The sequence below is a fragment of the Alternaria rosae genome, assembly GCF_020736505.1.
Source record: "Alternaria rosae strain MPI-PUGE-AT-0040 chromosome Unknown BKA58scaffold_3, whole genome shotgun sequence".
NCBI classification, from domain to species: Eukaryota; Fungi; Ascomycota; class Dothideomycetes; order Pleosporales; family Pleosporaceae; genus Alternaria; species Alternaria rosae.
The window spans coordinates 3032750-3053437 of NW_025763572.1; the positions used below are offsets into that span (position 1 = coordinate 3032750).

Sequence of the window (20688 nt, forward strand, 5' to 3'; positions counted from 1 at the left end):
ACCCACCCTATCTGATGTGCTCTCACCAAGTGCAAGCTTCCCCAGCAGATCTCGGAAGCTATTAGACACCCCCTTTGGTCTGGTCGCGTCGCGCTGTGATGGCGCGCGCGTCAGTGGGGTGCTTGGCAGTGACGTGTTATCGATCGCACACGGCAACCGCGTGTTGACACGGCCCAAACAATGGCCCACGAGTCATGGGCAGAGCGATCCGTGCTCCACCTCAACACCGCCTATGCACCTGCTGTACATTCACCGGTCGCAACAGCTCTTGGACTCTTGCTACCTCATACTAAACGGTATCTTGGACTACAGAATGTATCCCTTACACACAACCGCCTCTGCGCCTTCCATGCGCGCATCCGACGCATCGTATCTTCAGACGCTCTCAGCACCCGCGCCCATGAACGACGACCCCGGCAATGTCAAGGTGGTGGTGAGATGTAGGGCCTTTGTGCCGAGAGGTAGGATCATAGTACCCAATTGATACGTATAGACACTAACAAAGGCTATAGAGAAAGAAAAGGGTACGAAATGCCTAATTCGCATGGACCCAGCGACACAAAAGACAACACTGTATGCGCCAGAAGAGAACGGAAACAGCGGACGCCGTGTCCTGGATGACAAGGAATTCACGTTCGATCGCTCATACTGGTCGCACGACGAGTCCGATCCGCACTACGCACACCAAGAAGACGTCTACCGCTCTTTTGGTGAGGAGTTCCTCGACCACAACTTCGGAGGATACCACACATGTATCTTCGCGTACGGCCAGACGGGATCGGGAAAGAGTTACACCATGATGGGCACACCAGACAACCCAGGCTTGATTCCGCGAACTTGTGAGGAGCTGTTCGATCGAATCGCACACGAGCCTTCACCCAACACCAACTACCACGTCCAAGTCTCTTACTTCGAAGTCTACAACGAGCACGTACGAGATCTGCTCACCCCGAGGACGACCCCGCCCATCTACCTTAAGATCCGCGAGAGTCAGAAGGATGGTGTATACGTGCAGGGCCTGACCGAGGCTGAAGTCAAGAGCTATGCTGATGTTGCGCGCCTGATGAAGATTGGCGACATGGTAGGCACACCACACATGACCCTCTAGACGACATACTAACAAAGGTGCAGAGCCGGACTACTGCCTCCACCAAGATGAACGACACCTCATCACGATCCCACGCCGTCTTCACTATTCGCCTCAAACAAATCACCCACTCGCTTCTCTCCGATGAGACCATCGAACGTACAGCACGTATGCGTCTCGTCGACCTCGCTGGTTCCGAACGTGCGAAATCGACAGAGGCTACTGGAGCTCGCTTGAAGGAGGGAGGGCAAATCAACAAGTCTCTTACAACACTCGGTCGCGTCATCGCTGCACTGGCAGACCCAAGACGACACGGTGCCAAGGGACGGCGACCACGAGAGGTTGTGCCGTACCGTGATTCGGTCTTGACTTGGTTGTTGAAGGACTCCTTGGGCGGTAACAGTAAGACAGCCATGGTTGCTTGCATTGCACCGGCCGACTACGACGAAACTCTTTCCACCCTACGTTACGCCGACCAGGCAAAGCGCATCCGCACACGTGCTTTGGTCAACCAGGACTGCATGTCGGCTGCACAACGAGACGCCCAAATCGCAGAGATGTCAGAACAGATCCGCAGTTTACAGGTGTGTGTTAACGCGGCCAGTCAGCGCAAGAGAGAGGAAGCCACCGAGCTGGATGAGTACCAGAGGCAGGTCGCACTCATGCAGCGCCTCATGGAAGAGAACCGTCAAGTCTCCGCTGCCAAGATCAAGGCGCTTACTTCCGAAGTCGAAGAGCTGCGTCCCACAAACGTAGCTCTACGCGCAGAGATCGACTCATTGCGCCGCCATCTCCAGCTCGCTCTAGGAGAGCTCAAGAACCCTATCGTTCTGCCACCACCACGGGAGCTTGGAACGCCGGACTTCGAGAACGAGTCGTGGCTAGGTGAAGGGGAGGGTAAAGAGGGATCTGTGCCTGCTCCTGATGGCGAGGCCAGCGATGATGACTCCGATTCAGGCTATGATGAAGGTGACCACGATGAGTTGGCGCAGGAGCTGCACAACGAAGCGGAGGCGTTCCTCCAGGACTTGGGCATGTTCCGCAAAAAGGTCGGCAGCGACGTCGATCGCTTCGGTATCCGTGAAACACTTGCTGAGCTCATTGGAGGACACTGAGTGGGGAGCAATTCTTGATGTTGACTATGCGACTTGGTTCGGAGGAAATCGGACTTCCAGGCGCACAGATTGGTTACGAATGCATGAGCGACGGCGTTTTTTTTTCAAGTTGGACTTGACAGTGCTTAAGTTTAGTATACCAGTATATAGTTACCAAAGACAATGAAAGATATCCCATGAGGTTCGATGATTAGCGAAGACATCGGTTTTTTGTGAGCTGAACGCTACATTCCAACAGACCCTGGAGTGTACATTGCACCAGGCTTAAAGCTCTACAAGCAAGAAGCAAAGCGTGTTTTTGGCTAGATTTGGTGTTTGGGCGAACTACTCAAAGGCAACCTTCGTAGGTGTTGCGGCAGCCTCGGCGGGAGAGCTATGACCTCAACTTGAAGCTCCATCCAGGCACACCAAGCCTCCGACAACTTCGCGCGATGATACCCCGATAGTCGCGCCCAACCATGTCCAAGCCAACAGCCAACTGGGAAAAGGTCGGCGACAAGTTTTATAGGAAGGTGCAGCTCTACCAGGCTGTCTTCGACGCGGATCTCGAGCTCGAGAACTACAATGTGGTGGGGGCGCCGTATAGCGGTGCTGTAGGTAGGTACGTCCCACAGTCTGCCGACGATTGCGCAAACATGTGGCCGGCGACTGACTTCCATAGCTGTCTACCGCGATGAGGAGAAGCTGCACACCTACCGTGGTCCTGGCGCGTCCAAATCAAGCATCGACATCTACAGCTGCGCAGGCAAGCTGATACGCAGCATCAACGTATGCAACCCAATACATCCGCCGAAAGACTGAGGACTACGTACTGATAGGCAATAGTGGGACAAAGGCACAATCAAGGGCCTGGGATGGTCGGAAGACGAGAAGCTGCTGGTCATCACCTCGGACGGAACGGTGCGCTGCTACTACGACCTTCAAGGCGATTTCGTGCCCTTCACCCTCGGCCACGGCGCAGACGAATACGGTGTGGTGTCCTGCAAATTCTACAACACCGGCTTTGTAGCGCTTCTCGGGAACAACCATCTCATCTCAGTCACCTCGTACGCCGAACCGCGCCCCAAACTCCTCGCCATACCGCCGACCGAACCCGTCATATCATGGAGCATCATACCGCCTGCCTACTCGCTCTCGCGATCGGTGGAAGTCATACTAGCGATTGGCTCCACGCTGTACGTCGTCGATGCAACCGAGGCAGAAGATCGCAACTTCGATGCCGGACCGTTCAGGCACATCAGCGTCAGCCCGCGCGCAGAGTTCCTGGCCTTCTACACGGAGGATGGAAAGGTGTGGGTTGTCAGCGGCGACTGGAACGACAAGCTGAGCGAGTACGACAGCAAGATCAAGACAGTGCCAAAGGATATGGAATGGTGCGGCTCGAATGCTGTCGCGTTAGCTTGGGAAGACGAAGTACACCTGATCGGCCCTAGAAGTGCCGCGACCAAGTTCTACTACGACACCTGGGTGCATCTATTGCCCGATGTAGATGGCATACGACTCCTCACGAACGACGTCTGCGAGTTCATACAAAAGGTGCCGGATGAGGCGGTGGACGTCTTCAGGCTAGGCTCCGACTCGCCTGCTGCAAATCTGCTAGAGGCGTCTTCGCTACTAGAACAAAAGAGCCCCAAGGCAGACGATCTTATACAATTGATACGACCGAGTCTGGGCGAGGCGGTGGATACATGCATCAAGGCCGCTGCGCATGAGTACAACATCCATTGGCAGAAGTCGCTGTTAAAAGCGGCTTCGTACGGAAAGTCAGTACTGGATTTGTACTCGTCTGACGACTTTGTCGATACGTGCGACACACTACGAGTTCTGAACGCCGTACGCTTCTATGAGGTTGGCCTGCCACTGAGCTACGATCAGTATCGCCGCATGACGCCTGAGAAGCTCGTTGAGCGTCTTACGAATCGCAGCGAATATCTTCTCGCATTGCGCATAGCCGAGTATCTGCATCTTCCAGCAAACCAGATCCATGGACACTGGGCGCAGCAAAAGGTGCGCGTGTCGACTGACCCAGAAGAAGAGATTTGCAGTCTCATAGTCAAGAAACTGCATGGCAAGCCCGGTGTCTCATTCGAAGAGATTGCACGGGCGGCCTACGATGAAGGTCGCGTGCGACTGGCGACCGAACTCCTCAACTACGAACCCAGAGCCGGCAAGCAAGTACCGCTGCTACTCAACATGAAGGAGGACAATATTGCCCTGGACAAGGCGATTGAGTCCGGCGATACCGATCTCATCTTCCATGTTCTTCTACATCTACGCAAGAAGCTACCTCTTGCCTCCTTCTTCCGCGTCATCAACAGCCGACCCGTCGCCACAGCTCTAGTAGAGTCGTCAGCCTGGGACCAAGACCGCGAGCTACTGAAGGATCTCTACTACCAAGACGATAGGAGGTTAGACGGCTCGAACCTCCTTCTATCCGAAGCAATCGCTCAGGAAAGCCATTCAGCCCAGCAAGACAAACTAAAATTAGCGTCAAAGTACCTCCAGGACTCTCGCGACAGCGCTGCCGTCTTCCAGCGCCAAGCTATCGACGATGCCGCCAAACTGCTCCGTCTTCAGACGCAGTTCGAAACAGACCTCAACGGTCCGAGAGACCCAACACCTGCAGGCTCGTTACCAGGTCAAACCTATATTGGCCTCTCAGCAAACGAGACAATCTTCCAACTCATCCGCCAAGGCCACTACAAGCGCGCCCAAAAGGTGCAGTCAGAGTTTAAAATCAACGACAAGACATATACATATATCCGCCTCCGCGCCCTCGTCGCAGCACGGCACTGGAACGAGCTGGAAGAATTCGCAAAGCAGAAGAAGAGCCCGATTGGTTGGGAGCCCTTCTTCAACGAGGTTCTCGGTGCGGGAAACACTAGAGTGGCGAGTGTGTTTATCCCCAAGTGCACGACGCTGACGGTGCCTGAGAGGGTCGATATGTGGATCAAGTGTGGGTTGATGGTTAAGGCGGGTGAGGAGGCGTTTAAAGCGAAGGATAGGGAGCTGTTGCAGGAGATTAGGGATAAGGCTGGGGGGAGTGCGGCGGTGGAGGTGGAGAGGTTGTTGGGCATGTTGCCGCAGGGGAAGAGGTAGGGTGTTGGCTTTGTGGTCGGGTTATGTGTATGACTGGCGCAGTGTTAGATATGAATATGGGCCGGTGTATAGCAATCATTTCTGTGTAGAGTTTGAATCGATGTTCACGTATGACTACAACTTCTTACGATCAGTGCTCGCCCTGTACATGAAAATGCGATCAAATCCTTCGTTTAAACCTCTTCTTTACCGACTACCGCATGTGTGAGAAAGATTCCGTGTCTTTGCAAAGATCTCATAGGCAGCTACAATGCCTTTTTGTTCCTCTAAACTACCTCGCCATGCCTCGTTGTAGGCTGCAGGATAGCAGCAGCTCCTCCATCAATTCCTGCCCAATTACCTCATTGTATGCATCAGAGACAATTTCTGAAAGTATGCTATCCTGCTCTTCCCTCATCGCATTCATCATAGTTAACATCTGGAAGCAAGTTATGCCGCTCTTCCCCGGTTGTGTTCCTCATAGTTATTTTCTGGAAGCCTTCTATCTAGCCTTCTCGTTCCCATTTTCAAGACATCGGGACGTGGAGGCAAGAACACCCGGCACATGCCCGGACCGCTACTACTTCGGAGGAAAAACACACTAGCGTCAGCCATGTGCAGAAGACCGACCCGCAGTGGCTGCGAAAACGACTCGCTTCCCCGCAATGACTAGGATGGTCGCCGGGGCTAGGTGCAGCCTCCGCAATCTAAAGAGAGGAAGTCGTCATCTCGGTGTGTGTTCAACCGAAGAAGAACTCGAGATCTTCAAGTCGGCAAATAAGTGTGGGAATCGAAACGGGGTCATGGCTTTGGCTGTGGTGCCGGGAGACGCCGGGAGAGAAAGGTACATAAGCCTCCGATAGTCAAGAGCTAGAAAGGGTTGTAGGATTGGAGATTCCAGATCCTGTCGCTATACGTCGCATACCCGAAAAGATGAGGTTTTCCAAGTCTGTAGTCAGCCTCGCGGCTGTGGTACCTGTCGCGCTCGCATCAACACCTTACTCACAATACATCCTCGCGCCCAAATCACGAACCCTCCACCCCATTTCCGTGCACAGCACAAACGGATCCGTCACATACCCCGAGAGCCTCACCAGCACAAACGGCAGTTCAATCTTCACCGGCGACGCAGCAACAGCCTACGACTTTGGCATCAACATCGCGGGTCTTGTCACCGTAACGATCGGTTCCGTCAACTCGTCCTCCTCCGAATACATCGGCGTCACCTTCTCCGAGAGCTCGTTATGGGTCAGCAACCGGAGCAGTGATGCGACGGCTGATGCAGGAAAGGACGAGACGCTCTGGTTCCATGTCAATGGTACGGGACGGTATACAGCGCCGAAGGAGAAGGTGAGGGGTGGGTTTAGGTACATGACGTTAGTTCATAATGGAACGGGGAGTGTGGAGGTGACGGGCGCGGAGGTGCATTATACTGCCATGCCGCATTGGGAAGGTGATGCGTTGGGGAATTATACGGGGTATTTCCATTGTGATGGTATGTTTCCCCTAGGTCTCCTGGTCATGAGATGTGGTGACTGATGTGTTACAGACGAGCTGCTCAATCGCGTGTGGTATGCCGGAGCGTATACAAACCAGATCTGTACTATCGAGCCAGACACTGGAAATGCGCTTGTTCATTTGCGCGAAGAAGGCTTCTCGAGTGAGGACGATCAGTCGCCGGTTAATGTTACTTGGTACAATAACTATACCATCACTAATGGCAAGAGTGCGCTGGTTGATGGAGCGAAGAGGGACAGGCTCGTTTGGGCTGGCGGTACGTTGGTTACTCCCCCATTATCAATTTTGTACTGACACCTATGGGTAGACATGGCGATAGCAGTCCCCGGTGTCGTGGTATCGACGAACGATGTCATTTCCATTGAGAATGCATTGGACTCGCTCTTCGCGGTACAGAACGAGACGAACGGTCTACTTCCATATGCTGGACGACCTTTCCCTCCCCAGGCGATATCGTTCACATACCACCTTTACACATTAATTGGTGTCGCTGATCACTTCCTTTACACCGTAAGCTCTCTCGATCAAATCCTCCACACTCGCTGACCACTTCTCCAGGGCGACATGAACTACCTCAAATCTCTATGGGACAAGTACAAATTCGCGCTATCGTTCTCCCTCTCCAACATCGACTCTAGCGGCCTCATGAACGTCACTGCACCCAACGACTGGCTCCGCTTCGGCATGGGCGGCCACAACATCGAAGCCAATGCCATCCTCTACTATACCATCAACCAAGGCATCTACCTCGCCTCAGCTCTGAACGACACCGCCAACATCTCTTCCTGGCAAGAAACCGCTGATGGTATCAAGACGGCCGCCAATGAACTCCTCTGGGACGAACAAGAGGGCATGTACCGCGACAACGAGACCACAACGCTCATGCCCCAAGACGGAAACGCCTGGGCCGTCGTCGCAAACCTCACGGTGAACAGCACGCAAACGAGTATGATCTCTCAGAATCTGGTTTCGCGATGGACACCGTACGGCGCTCCTGCCCCCGAAGCCGCAGACGCCATCTCGCCCTTCATCTCTGGCTTCGAACTGCAATCGCACTTCCTTGCGCAGAACACCACTGCAGCATTGGAGTTGATGCGACTACAATGGGGTTTCATGCTCGACGACCCACGTATGACAAACTCCACCTTCATCGAAGGATACAGTACAACCGGCGAACTCCACTACGCGCCCTACAACAACGACGCGCGCATCAGCCACGCACACGGATGGGCAACAGGACCTACATCCAGCCTCACACAATACGTAGCCGGTGTACAGTTACTCACCGCGGGTGGAGCAACATGGCGGATTGCGCCTTCACTCGGTGATCTCAAGTTTGCGGATGCGGGCTTCAGGACGAGTTTGGGGTTCTTTGGCGCGAGGACGCAAATGTTGAACGATAGTATAATGTTGGAATTGGAGGCGCCGGAGGGCACGGTGGGCGAAGTGAGGATGCCGGTGCTGGAATGTGCAGGACGGGTTGTTATGAGTGGAATGGAGGGGTTGAGTGGGGATGTTGTTGTTGAGGTTATGGCTGGGCAGGGAGATGTGGATGTTAAGGATGTCAAGGGTGGGAGGTGGACGGCTACGTTCAGGTGTGGATGAAGGGTGTAGATGATTGAAAGAGAAGCTTCAATGGTATTTTCAACGAGTGGATTTACCTCGATAATCATTCAACGTCTTGGTTGAGCCGGTTATAGTATGTTTGTGGTCGGTGCGACGATACGCGGCTCACATCTCCTACTACCCTGGTGTAATCCCATGCTGATACGGAACAGCCTCTGTGAACACGAGACGTTTGCTTCTCCTCGGCTTCAGCAAAGCGCAAAGCAGGTTGCGAAAGGCCCGTACACGAACTGCGTTAGAGCGCAAGAACTATTACACGCGCCTATATGAGGTCGACATAGCAACGGGTATGGAAAAGAAATCTCAGCTGCCGGGAAGCGGCATAGCTGACGATGGTGCAGGATGCTTTTCTGGGTCCGGACTGTCAGCGGATAAGAAACAGGGAACCATCGGCCCACTACCAGATTCCTTCACGATGGCATATTGAGTACAGTAAGCCGGACAGGATGTCGTCCTGCATTGGACGTGTTTCTTCAGTATCTTCAGGGTAGTAGTGTTTTGACAGAAGTTTAAAGGCGACGAGGTGGCCAGGCGGCCAGGCAACGAGGCAACAAGTAAAGGGTAGTCCAGGTCAGCGTATAGCACGGGTATAACCAGCTGGGAATGTAGCAAATACCGGTCATGTTGACATGCAGATTACCAGTATGATCCATGCTGTACCGCCTACCCCGCGCGTCTGAGTGGCGGAGGGCGATCGTGTGAAACGAGGCGTTCTCGTGATGGCGCGCTACATCGACGCGCCCGGGACGTCGCTATGCCAACGGTATGCTTGGCGCATTGTTCCAAAATAGTGTCGCGCAAACCACTATGACCACCCGCTTGACTCTGATCTGCGGCCCATCCCCAGCATTGCATCACTTGCGTCTTGTGTATACACATCTCGAGCATTGCTTCCTTGCATCGGCCTGGCATACAAGTAGAGTGCGGTTTGAGCCATTCCCTCGTTTTACGCCTTCTCCTCTTGCTCGGCCTTTTGCGACCGCCTGCATTCTCGCTTCCCCACTACTATCCACTACCACGTCAGAGTCAGGACTCATCACACCGCATCCCATTGCTCGCGCAAAGTTTCTCCGCCCCACTGGACGCGGTCACATTGCATGCGCGTTTGAGCCTCGCATCTCGCTGGCGGGTCTGCAGCCACCATGGACACGAGCTACCTCGCCCAGCAGGTCACGACTATCATCGGCCAGCTGCACGGCTTGTTCGACGACATTGGCGTCCCCAGCCATGAGCGCGACTCGCGCGAAGCAGAGGTAAGAAAAGTTGAAGTGTATTCGCGCGCAACTGCTGACTCTGTCTAGTTGTTCTCTGCTCTGTCGGAGACGCTCCACAACCAATTGCGACAAGTCACCAATGAGAAACATGAGATGACAGAAGAGGCGCATCGCCTGCTTAAGACGATCCGGCAGATGGAGGCTTCGCTCGATGACAACAAGCCCAACCCCAACTACGACGACCAGGACGACCGAGCCATCACCTTCCCCTTGACGCGCTGCCTCCAGGGCCTAAAGGAGCGATACAACTCGGTCAGCAAAATGCATAAGGAGCGCTTCGAGCAGGTCAGGAAACTGGCCGAAGCCCTAGAGTCGTATGCGTCGCATCTGGAATCGTCCTTCGTACAGGTCAAACTCCCGCCCACGGCGCCCAACGCCAAGGTCTCACCCTCCTTCGACATCTCGCCCTCCTACGTCACCAAGCTTGACAACGAATTCACACGCGTATACGAGGAATACACAAAGCGCCTAAACACAGTCCAGGTCATCTGCCAGGAGATCATCCAGCTTTGGGCGGAACTCGGTACACCGCAAGCGCAAACGGACACCGCAATCGTGCAATGTCATCGCGACGCGCCTGAACAACTTGGTCTGCACAAGGATGATCTCGCGCAATTGAACGCGAAGAAGGAGCGACTTGTCGAGGAGAAGCGCGGTCGCGAGCGACGGTTAGGGCAGCTGCGCACAACCATTGAGGAGCTCTGGGATCGCCTGGGTATTGAGGAGCGCGAGCGCAAGCAATTCCTCACCAGCAACCGTGGATGTGGCCTGCGCACCATCAACGAGTACGAGGATGAACTGGCTAGGTTGAACGAGCTCAAGCGCCAGAACCTACACTTGTTTGTCGAGGAGGCGCGCGTTCAACTCCAGGAACTATGGGACGCCCTTTACTTCTCGGAAGAAGAGATGCTCGACTTCACGCCCGCCTTCTCCGACGTCTGCAGCGACGCCCTACTCGCCGCCCACGAATCCGAAATCGCACGTCTCGAAGCGCTCAAAGAGCAACGGCTACCTATACTTCAAAAGATCGATCGCCACCGCGAGCTGATTCAGGAACGCGATGAGCTTGCACAATCGAGTCAAGACGCAACCCGTCTGATGGCGCGCGGCAACAAGGGCGAGAGGCGCGACCCAGGCAAGCTCCTGCGCGAAGAGAAGATGCGAAAGCGCATTGCAAAGGAGCTGCCCAAGATTGAAACAGTAAGACACCCCAGTCAAGAAGCAAGAACTGAGCTAACACATGACAGGATCTGAGAGTTACCCTCGAGAGCTGGGAAGACGAATACGGACGTCCTTTCCTCGTCCACGGCAACCGATACCTCGACGAACTATACGCCGCCGCGCAGAAGGCAGCCCCACCACCTCGCGCAAAGACACCCTCCAACAGCGGTATGCCTACCAAACCAGCGACCGTTGGCAGAGCCTCCGCGGCGCCTAGCCGTGCCGGCACAGTCCGTGGCGGTGCGCCTCCCAGCCGGTCGAAGACTCCCGTATCAAACTTTGGCCAGAGCGTATCCGCAGCAAGCATGTCCCGTAACACTTTTGCGCAATCGGTGGGTCCCAACTTTGGTGCTTCGGTGTCGGCATCTGCCCAAAAGAGTCCTTCAAAGATTCCTTCTCGTGCGGGACTGAATGGCACGACAAGTGGCAGGAGCTCACCTGAGAAACGACCCCAACTTTCGCGAGAAGACTCGGCCACAATGCGCAAGATGGCGCCACCCATGGCTCCTCCCCCACGTATGAAGGATCTGTTCGTGCCTCCAGAGCCATCACCAATGGAAACACCGATGAACCGCTTCGAGTTCAACCGTGGAGACCGCAGTGAAAGCATCGTGCGCAACGTACAACCAGAGGACCCCTACGACGACCGATCCTTCATGGGACGTACCATGCGAGGAGGCTACACACCCACATACCCACCACCATCACTATCATCCGCTAGCAGCAGACAAATATCGCAAACCTCATCCACAGGCACAGCCGCTACAGGCATGACCATGCAATCCGGCTCCGAGAACTGGGAGACCTTCAGCGAGCAATCCGACGAAGTACCAGAGGAAGAAGTCGACTTCCAAGCCTACCGGCGGCAGATGAAGCGTTACACACCCGAGGGCGGCCATGTTGCCAGCCCGCGGGGAATCCAAGGCAAGAAGGTCCGCGGTATACGGAGCGTCGACACGGGCGAACTGTTGACCGAGCAGGACGGTCGCATGGTACGCGTTATTGAAGGCTCAGAAGCGGGCTGGACGACCGACGGCGACGGGTACTGAGTGAAGTGCCCTATCCACTTGGACCCTTCTTCTCATGTCGACACGACTGCATGGTTTCATGTCATGCTCCACGACGCTTATACCGCCACGGCCGTTCATCACTTTCCGGCTCACCGAGCCTTGTTAATTGCTCTTCCTTGTAATTCGTGTGTGCATATATTGCGGCTCGGCGTTACTGGACCCTGAAAATTTTCTCTTCTTTTCGACTCATCCTCGCTGCCGCAACGGCACGCACGAGCGGGCTGGGATACTCGCCACGCCATGCCACGTACTTAGAAAGCGTTGGACAGGGTTGTGCGCTGCATGTCACTTCCCGCAATGCGACCGGTGCGGCGCCTGTTTTGGGTAACGCAGCATGTACCTGCCCAGGTGGCTCTTTATTTCTTCATATCACTTGCTTCTTCTTTTTCAGCGGTAGGGTTGTGGATCATCCGGCGTTGGCGACCTCGGAAGCGTATATCTGGATAGCGCGCCATGCGCTACCTTGCTTGTGCCTCGTTTGCGCGTTTGCATATCCAAATTTCCTTGTGCGAGGATGAAGCGAGAGAATGGTGCATAAGGCCTCCTTTCTGTGAGTGGAAGGTAGATCTGTGTGTTGGCGAGGAGACGTGTACTATTACGATTGAACAGAATCCAGAACATTGCAAAAAAAAAATATGTGCGACCATGCTGTGATTGATGCACTAGAACGCCGAGATTTGTGATGCATTGGATGCCTACAAGCAAGCAATATACAATGGAATATATCACATACTATGCGTTGTGGAATACACAGTCCTGTACACAATCTCCAGATTGACGAAAGGCGGTCACGTAGGCGGCAAGCAACACAAACTGGTGCCTTCCTGTGCGAGTAAAAATGATTGACATGAAACAATGCAAGCGCACAATGGCGGGTCGGTGCCAAGGGCCAAGACGATCACGGGAAGCTTGGGTACACGATAGAAGGTCACTCCGTTCCTTCCTCTTTCGCACAAGAGATCCCTTAAGCTCGAAGCAGCAGGTGCAGTTACTGTGACAGAGCTCTATTATGCAAGGCCGTTGGGGAGCCTCAATCTCGAACTAAATTCCCACAAGGACACGTGCCCTTCGTTCTACCTACCCGTGAACTACCTTCCAAGAGCCACGACATGACGACAATGACGAAGTGGTGTCCAGAAAAGGGCCGGTATGGGAAGTGTGCAGAGTGGCACAGTGGGAATAGACTTTCCTCCACTCCACATACACCATGCTTTTTTGCTCGACAGTGGAGGGCAGCGGGCATGCACCCCGCAGGAATCCGCGGCTTAGCGTGCAAGACGGCGCCGGGCTGCACGACACATGTTGGATGTGGTTAGATGGAGTTAGAGGCAGGTAGCGAGATATTGGCACAGAGATAAGGATAGCACATCTGACAGGCCCGGAGCGATTCCACACAAGCCAGCCATGACCGGAAGGCAGGCAGGCATGCGACGGTCTTGCCGCGGGGAGCGCTGCATGCATACAGACTCCTAGCTGCAAGCCACGTTACAGTCATCGTAGATGCCTAGCAGATGTGAGGTGCGGGTGAAGGGAGTCATGATGACGGGATGTGCGCTAGTGTGAGTTTTGAGTGAATGCTAAGACGGTGATTGCAAAGGTTATGAGACCCAACGTCCCATGTGATGGCGTACTGCGTTCTGGTTTCCACGATAGGATGGCTTCCAGAAGACCACCGGCGTGGGGCGACGACGCGGCAGGGCTGACGGAGGCGGAGGTGGCGGCTAGGGCCAATCAGGGGATGCCCGAAGGCGATCACGTCTGCTCGAGTGTTGTGCATGCGGGACCGACCGGGGCTGAGAGCTGGTATGCTCGTGTGAAGCGTGATCAGCGCAGCAGTAGGCGTGGCGCTGGCAGAAGGCCACGCAGTCTTATCCTCAGCCGCCAGTATCTGGTCCGAGAAACGTGCCTGGATGCAGACGGCCTGGGTGTGTGCTTTTGGTGTCTTGATAGGGAGGCTGCCGACATGTCGACTCCCACGCTGCCCTTATTACTTATCGCCGCCCGATAACCCTGAGACCCCAACGTCGTCATCCTCCCCTTATCACCACCGAAGAACCGCCTCGAGTCCACCACCATAGTATTTACTTCTTCACAGCATCCTCGCCTTTTTTGACTTTGCCTACCCTCGTGTGCGAAAGCAGAGCAGTGCGTCGGCGATCTTCGGCACACGTAAACCCTGTAGTCTCATGTCGCCCGCGACTTGCCCTTGCAGACCCGTCCAATCGCCTACCAGCAATAACGTAAAGAAATCCGACGGCCGCACGTCACTTTCAGCCTAGCCAGCACCAGCCGTACCTGGATCGTCCCAGCTGTTAGTCACGGGGAAAACGCCTTCAGGGCCCAAGCCGATGATAATGATGTACTCGCCAAGGTCCTTTCCCTACCTCCAGCACTCGTCTCCGCCATCTTCACGCACCTCCCGCTCCAGGCCTGAAAAGATGGGCACGCGAACGCGATCCAGTCCTTCTCCGAGAAGTGTCATGCCGGTCACAGTGGGAACCAACACGCAATCTATGAATAAGAACGGGTCCCTCTCACATACCGAGGCTACAACCATGTCACAGCCCGTCGTTATTCCTCCTCGAACGCCCATCAAGTCGGCAACTTCAACACAAACGGTGAGAATGAGGGGACAGAATGGAGGCAGACCGTCTCGCAATTCACAGAGCCACGATGCGAAAGCCCTACCACCGGCTGTTGCAGCCTTGCTGGCTGTTACCGCTATTCCCAAGATGCCCACTCGCCGACGGCCACGCACTACTACCGAACGGAGGATATCCATGGACGAATTGATACAGGAGTGGAAGCAGGACGATTCTGACACTCCGCCTTCACTTGTCGGCTCGCCCATGGACCTGCTTCTTGGTCGCGTGGACGAGTCGGACGATGAATACAGCAGTGTTTTGAGCATGGAGCAAGAGAAGGACTCTTTCTTGACATCTAGGTCCATCTCGAGCGACTCAATATCCACCCTACCGCCTTCCCTGGACTACGAAGACCCGTCGTTCGCGTCGCATTGGGACAATCTCAGTACACCGGATTCACTGGGTAGGAAGTCACTGCCAGAGCGCAGGGAGAAGATTGTCTCTTCACCACCAAAGGAAGATTGCGTCTTGGACCATCCATTGCTTCATTTTGGTCCAGACGAGTGCGAGGACATTATTGCGACAGACATCAACGAGACCGTCACTCCCGTACCTTCAAACGAACGATTTAGGTCATTCAAGTCAAATCTGACTGCATCACTCCAAGCACTCAAGTCAGCCGCCAAGTCCTTCTCCAACTTCACAGCTCCCAGTGTTCCGCCGGATGACTTCCTTACTCGGTCGTTGCTGGCACCCAACTACACAAGCGAGATGCGACCGAAACACGTCGAAGGCCTGCCGTCACCGGAATTGCGACGATACCTCAACCCACAGCCCTCACCAATCTCACCGACTGAGTTGTCAATGCATTTACACGACTCTCTTACTCTCGATGCCGACGCCGAACCCCACGCGCCGATGATCCAAATGCAGACATACGAACGCCGAGGGCGATCACAAAAGTCGCGCCGGAGTCGCTCCACGGATCCCTTTTCCGAAGCAGGACGCGTCCTGTCAAACGACGCACCTACCGTCCGGCAGCGCGAGCCACGCGAGAATAGCGACTTTCTCCGTGTCATTGTGCTCGAAATGAACATGCGCCGCGTGGGCAAGCTCGACACAAAGGCCGTCGGCAAGGCACGTATTTGGTTGCCGCCAAGAAAGCCTGGGTCTAGCAAAGCACCTTCCCTTCACGGCGCAAGCGGTGTGCCGCTTAGATGGACTCCCGTTACCGTTGCGTGAATGCGCTACGGCTAGCAATTTCATCAGGCCGTCTTGTTGCATCAACAGGCTGGGTTGGGCATGCACGCAGCACTCGGTACGGTACCCTCGACACGTTCACCACGACCACGACACGAACCAAGAATGTCGCATGCATGCATGCATGCAAGCATGTCGTGTCGAGCTCCACCCACGTAGCGCATCGCAAATGTACAGCAGGAATTCGATCCTTGGTCATTGGCAGACGCGCCATGCAGCCCTGTCAAGCTCGACGATCCCGGATTCAGAGTCTCCGAGGATCGCATCACCTGCCTTGGCATAGCGCGCGCTCGCTCGCGGATTCTAGTGGAGCCGCCAATCGAGCAGAATTCCTGGTCTTGGTATAGGACAACGTCACAGCCCGCACCGTTGGATCTGGTTGCGGATACTCGCGACATGGGGTCGCACGTGTCGTGGATATTTCTGTCGCGAGACATCGTCAAAGCAAGTTTCTCGACCAAGGAGTCAAGTCAGTCATGGGAAGGTTGGCCGCGCGAGGTCGCTCGGCGATACGCACGTCTCGGTGGTTCATCGGGACCCGTGACCTGCTTTCCACACTCACACGACACACGGTTGCGGAACAAGACGTCACAGGTCGCATGCACGCAGGCGTCGCCTCTTTCCGCTGCGCAACGGTCGCCCTTACTCCACCTTCCGTCCGGTGAATGACCTGTCCCCGTCACGATAACTCGCTTCCGCAAAAGCTGGGGACATGCCTTCTTTCTCGCTTTCGCAAGTCCCGTCCCCACCCGGCATCCGTAATGCCGGGTCTCGCCGATAGACGCCCGTCCGCCAGATTCGACTCGCGAGGGTGGGGGGTACACGACCCGGCACATTCGTGTTACATGTTTGTATCGAGCAAATGGCTTGCCCGAAGGCCTACGAGACATTTCCGAGGCGGCTATGAGCTGATTTTTCTTTCGGTTTCTTCTATATTATCGTGCGCATATTAGCGGAGCCTCGCGGCATTTGCCATATGAACTATTTTCTTTTTTATCTCACGTCAGATCTTTTCTTTCCGCGGTTTTTCGAAGCATGGGGCATGGGTACCGGCGTTTGCGTGATGGGAGCATACGACGGTCAAGCGCTGACCGCAAGAATTTCTCTCCTTCCTTTTTTTTTCAGTCAATGAGTCTGTGTGCGTTTTCAGCGTCGCGCAGCATAGCGTTATATCCGCATCGCATCGTATCGCATGTTAGCGATCTAGATTGCAAGACTTCACAGTCACATTTGATTCGGCATGTTTACAGCATTCGCTTCAAGGCATATATTATCAACACAATAGGTACATATCAAAACAATTTAAAATATCAAATATACGACCTGTGCAGGACGTGCAGTATATGTGAGGTGTGCGGTGTGTGTGTGTGTGTGATCTCCGTATTTTGGCAACGCGATGAATATCAACGGGAAAAATGTGTACAGTCGAGCTGGATGCACTTGTAGAGACTCGCTTTCATCTTACCCACAGTATCACGGAAGAGCTTCCGTCCCTCTTTGGGCAGATGGCTGCTTTCGTAGCACTCGATAAGTTGGAAAGTTGGCTGCGCACAGCGGGCGGCGAGTTGGTGGGTGTGCGAAAGGAGCTGCGTGTGCTATCAGGGGTACTAATGTATGGGGAACTGAAGTGAACTACTCATGTATCAGCAGAGCGCATTCTTTGTCTGGTAAAGTAGCTCAGCTTCTAGGCTGGGCATTTATCTTGCTTTTCCAACGTTGCAGGATACCGGTCGATTCTTTACAGACCAACTCTACGTCTGCACTTGGTACCAACAAGGTCGTGTTGCACTAAACATACTATGATCATGTTGTATCCGGGAGATACCCACTGTTTTTTACGTGCACGCGGGATTGTGATAGAATGTAATGTATACGTCCGGGTGTGGTATGTAGTTGGAATACAGGTCGCAGAACAGCGTTGTAGGTGTAAAGATACATATCGGCTGGGCTGGACGAGAGGCCGTTTTGTGCCAAGGTGAGCGCAGACGGAGGAGTGTAAACAACTTATCGTCCCTCTTCTTTGACGCTATGTTGTTAGTTGTCGCGCGCGCCCTTCACTCCGTACTTTCTTCTTCACTTTTACGAGTTTATTCACAAAGTCTTGCTTCGGCAGGGTTATACATAGCTTATCACTGTGTTTGAGACTTTTGTAACTGTTGCGAGTAGGAAGTAACGGGAGATAACAAGAGCGAGATGGCGAGATGAAAGCAGCATAATTAAAAGTCTAGTACGTCAGTTCTTCTCTTAGTCGCTAGAGTAACACCTCATCTTTCTTACATTAAAACTGCATTTGCAAACCTAGTAAGGAGATAGTTCTGTGGTACAACTGTCTCTTCATGTATATGCGAGCGATGTGTAATGTGAAGAAGGTAAGACTGGAACCATGGTAAAAACAATAAAAGCATTCTACTTGTTACAATGCTTTCATCAGCATACAATTCGAGAGGCTCGAAACAGTGATAGAAAGCATGAAAGAGAGGTGTCGGAGATCTAAAGGGGCAAAAAAAAAAATACGAAAGGTTACAGTGGAGCAAAAAAATTAACACCAAACCTTCTCGCACGCCTATCCACTCTAGAAAAACAGCAAAAAGAGAGGGTAGAAATGACCTAACCAGGGGTCGCTAGACGGACTTGTTAGTCGCGGGTTTCGAAGTGTGTGATGCAGTGAGTACTTACAACCTGGAATCTCTTGATATCGAACTGAATCGTAGTCAAGCGCCTTGCCATTGGGCCATTAGGCCAGTTGTACTGGTTGTTGATGGAAACGATGGGAATTATAACTTTTATATCCTCATTTGTTATGCAGCCTGCTCTGCGTTCAATGGTACCGGAGGGTTTGGTGGCTGGAAACTTGGTCGAAATTCTCTGTGTGGTGGGGCGGCGGTATCCGCGGGTGAGGGGCACAGCAGGATTTTGGACGCGGGGTTTGCGCCGTACGCTTGCATAACCTTAATCAACGGCAAGATGTCGAAGTTACCCCTCTAGGTAATCGGTGTCAATTGGTCGCCATTTGGCTTGCTGCTTGCAAGCGATACTGGCAGTGTTGGAGGCTGAACCGCCGTGCCCCGTCCCGGGATCTCACCAGCAAGGTCTCAAGATGCCCACATGCCCACATTCAAACACGGAATGGCACGACGGGAAATCAAGTCACATATCTCAAGGTCAAATGCATTGTTTGCGATGCCTTGGTGCCAGTATAGTGTTGCTGGAGCTCGATCAGACAGTGCTAGGTGCGAAAGTAGCAACAGCGATGTTTCGCGATGGCTCTTGAGCGTGATCAACACCCTATTTCCAAACCTGCCTAAAAGAGGAGGACTGGCTGACGCTAAGGCACAGCGAAAGCGAAGAATCGCTGACGCATTCGATGGAAAACGTGAAGTTGCCTGTCTCGGACATGATGCTTGTGGTGGGCCAATCAGGCAGGCATATCCTTCGAAGCAATCTTTCGCGAACGCAGGCTTGGCCACAATCTACAGCTGTTGCAAACCTACCTGACTTGGAAGGATGGAATGCGAACAAAAAGTGTGCTACGATCTACCTAGGTACACTTCTTCAGATATTGCACCGACCGGAACAACAAGTGATTCCATTCGCAAAAGTGACGCCGTCATGAGAAATGCCTGCGTACCCTATCTTTGCTTTTGGAGTCTTCCAAGATTGTGAGTAGCTTGCGATCTTTGTGTAACCACGGGCAATCAGAACCTTAAAGAACTATCGTGAACCCTTCGCCGCCATCAACACCTTATCGAAACTTACTTGAAAGAGACACTATCACGTGTCGAGCTGTACAATCCTTCGGCAATGACGCACAAAAAGTGCTCCTTACCCGACGCATCCTAATTGACCTCTAATCGCAGATCACTGGCCTATCTGCCTCTGGCATCGTCGTACTAGCTATCCGAGCCAATCAGCGCGAAGCCAATAACTTTTCGAACGTCGACATGGCCTCCCACCGCGATCTACACCTTGAGCAAAGTTACCCAGTCATTACGTCTGCGACTGGGTCTATCTGCAGGGGGTCTGTCTCTTCATCCTTGCGACAGCGAAGTATCGCTATGAGCGTCTTGGCTGCGATCGATACCCTTCTTTTGAACTGCTTGTTTGGGAAGCGTCGCTAGGCGAACTGTATGATGTGGGCGTAGCTGTGGAGGTAGGAATGTGGGAACAGTTGCTGAGATTCGTTGCGCGTAGGTGTTACTTGCTTCTACGGACTAGATACCTACTAGGCGTACGCAACATTTGCCTGGCAACACCAGCATCGACATGACTAGGTATCATGCCTGTACGCTGCATGCAGCAGATCCTCATCCACCAGAGGTAGCCAAAACGCTTTTGCTGACCAGTCGACGCAGCCGGGGCAATCGGGGTATGCCTCCGCAATCCACGCCCTCTCGAAATGTGCCTGTTTGGGAAGTGCAGCCTCGTTGCAGCCTTTCCCCTCGATTGCTCAATTGCAGTATGCGGCATACATTGATAACTCAAGAGTAATAGAGAACGCCCTCTTCTTAACTACATAACTTTACGGTTGTTCATACGCACTTGCGTTGCGATGTTGTAGTTAGGATAAGAGTGGAAGACTCCAGCCAGTTTTCCATGTAAAACCCACGATCCAAAGAGCAAGAAAATTGACTCCGCGGCATCAACGCATTCAGGGTAGTCTGCATGCAAGAAAAGCGTTAAATCAGCGATTCTCTACACGAATACAAGTTTGAACTTATGCGCGACGAAGCGATTTAGGGTACGTGCGGTTTCGTCGTCTTCATGGATGGAGGAAAAAGCCGAATACCCTGGAGTCTACATCAATGTCAGGTCACCTACTTTGTCGGTTTACATGTCAATGTAGTCTGCAAACCT

At 53.6% G+C, this 20688-nt stretch overlaps 5 protein-coding genes across 5 annotated transcripts; all 5 read left to right on the forward strand.

Annotated features, from left to right (window-relative positions):
* Positions 1 to 234: 234 nt before the first annotated feature.
* BKA58DRAFT_137519 (kinesin) lies at positions 235 to 2431 on the forward strand. Its single transcript, XM_046164507.1, has 3 exons — positions 235 to 461; positions 513 to 1081; positions 1132 to 2431. Exons 1-3 carry the CDS (start codon positions 314 to 316, stop codon positions 2200 to 2202), a joined length of 1788 nt encoding a protein of 595 aa, XP_046028190.1. The 5' UTR covers positions 235 to 313; the 3' UTR covers positions 2203 to 2431.
* Positions 2432 to 2660: 229 nt separating this feature from the next.
* BKA58DRAFT_467889 (Vps16, N-terminal region-domain-containing protein) lies at positions 2661 to 5416 on the forward strand (the record flags this gene model as incomplete). Its single annotated transcript, XM_046175081.1, has 3 exons — positions 2661 to 2799; positions 2864 to 2970; positions 3028 to 5416. 3 exons carry the CDS (start codon positions 2661 to 2663, stop codon positions 5299 to 5301), a joined length of 2520 nt encoding a protein of 839 aa, XP_046028191.1. The 3' UTR covers positions 5302 to 5416.
* Positions 5417 to 5828: 412 nt separating this feature from the next.
* BKA58DRAFT_381229 (alpha-L-rhamnosidase) lies at positions 5829 to 8457 on the forward strand. The gene is made up of 4 exons (XM_046169993.1): positions 5829 to 6775; positions 6830 to 7054; positions 7106 to 7308; positions 7357 to 8457. The coding sequence occupies exons 1-4, from the start codon at positions 6214 to 6216 to the stop codon at positions 8401 to 8403; spliced, it is 2037 nt and encodes a 678-aa protein (XP_046028192.1). The 5' UTR covers positions 5829 to 6213; the 3' UTR covers positions 8404 to 8457.
* A 994-nt stretch (positions 8458 to 9451) lies between these two features.
* Positions 9452 to 12205, forward strand: BKA58DRAFT_137543 (protein regulator of cytokinesis 1). The gene is made up of 3 exons (XM_046164509.1): positions 9452 to 9677; positions 9726 to 10898; positions 10946 to 12205. The coding sequence occupies exons 1-3, from the start codon at positions 9567 to 9569 to the stop codon at positions 11966 to 11968; spliced, it is 2307 nt and encodes a 768-aa protein (XP_046028193.1). The 5' UTR covers positions 9452 to 9566; the 3' UTR covers positions 11969 to 12205.
* A 1962-nt stretch (positions 12206 to 14167) lies between these two features.
* BKA58DRAFT_137582 (uncharacterized protein) lies at positions 14168 to 15837 on the forward strand. Its single transcript, XM_046164510.1, has one exon. It carries the CDS (start codon positions 14338 to 14340, stop codon positions 15814 to 15816), a length of 1479 nt encoding a protein of 492 aa, XP_046028194.1. The 5' UTR covers positions 14168 to 14337; the 3' UTR covers positions 15817 to 15837.
* The last annotated feature ends 4851 nt before the right edge of the window (positions 15838 to 20688 follow it).

Bases quoted from the DNA above. Each gene is read 5' to 3' on its own strand.
- BKA58DRAFT_137519 (XM_046164507.1), top strand. From the start codon at position 314: ATGTATCCCTTACACACAACCGCCTCTGCGCCTTCCATGCGCGCATCC. The intron at 462-512 runs GTAGGATCATAG...CAAAGGCTATAG, and splicing joins TAGGGCCTTTGTGCCGAGAG to AGAAAGAAAAGGGTACGAAA. The intron at 1,082-1,131 runs GTAGGCACACCA...ACAAAGGTGCAG, and splicing joins TGATGAAGATTGGCGACATG to AGCCGGACTACTGCCTCCAC.
- BKA58DRAFT_381229 (XM_046169993.1), top strand. From the start codon at position 6,214: ATGAGGTTTTCCAAGTCTGTAGTCAGCCTCGCGGCTGTGGTACCTGTC. The intron at 6,776-6,829 runs GTATGTTTCCCC...GATGTGTTACAG, and splicing joins GGGGTATTTCCATTGTGATG to ACGAGCTGCTCAATCGCGTG. The intron at 7,309-7,356 runs GTAAGCTCTCTC...CCACTTCTCCAG, and splicing joins CTGATCACTTCCTTTACACC to GGCGACATGAACTACCTCAA.
- BKA58DRAFT_137543 (XM_046164509.1), top strand. From the start codon at position 9,567: ATGGACACGAGCTACCTCGCCCAGCAGGTCACGACTATCATCGGCCAG. The intron at 9,678-9,725 runs GTAAGAAAAGTT...GACTCTGTCTAG, and splicing joins GCGACTCGCGCGAAGCAGAG to TTGTTCTCTGCTCTGTCGGA. The intron at 10,899-10,945 runs GTAAGACACCCC...AACACATGACAG, and splicing joins AGCTGCCCAAGATTGAAACA to GATCTGAGAGTTACCCTCGA.
- BKA58DRAFT_137582 (XM_046164510.1), top strand. From the start codon at position 14,338: ATGATAATGATGTACTCGCCAAGGTCCTTTCCCTACCTCCAGCACTCG.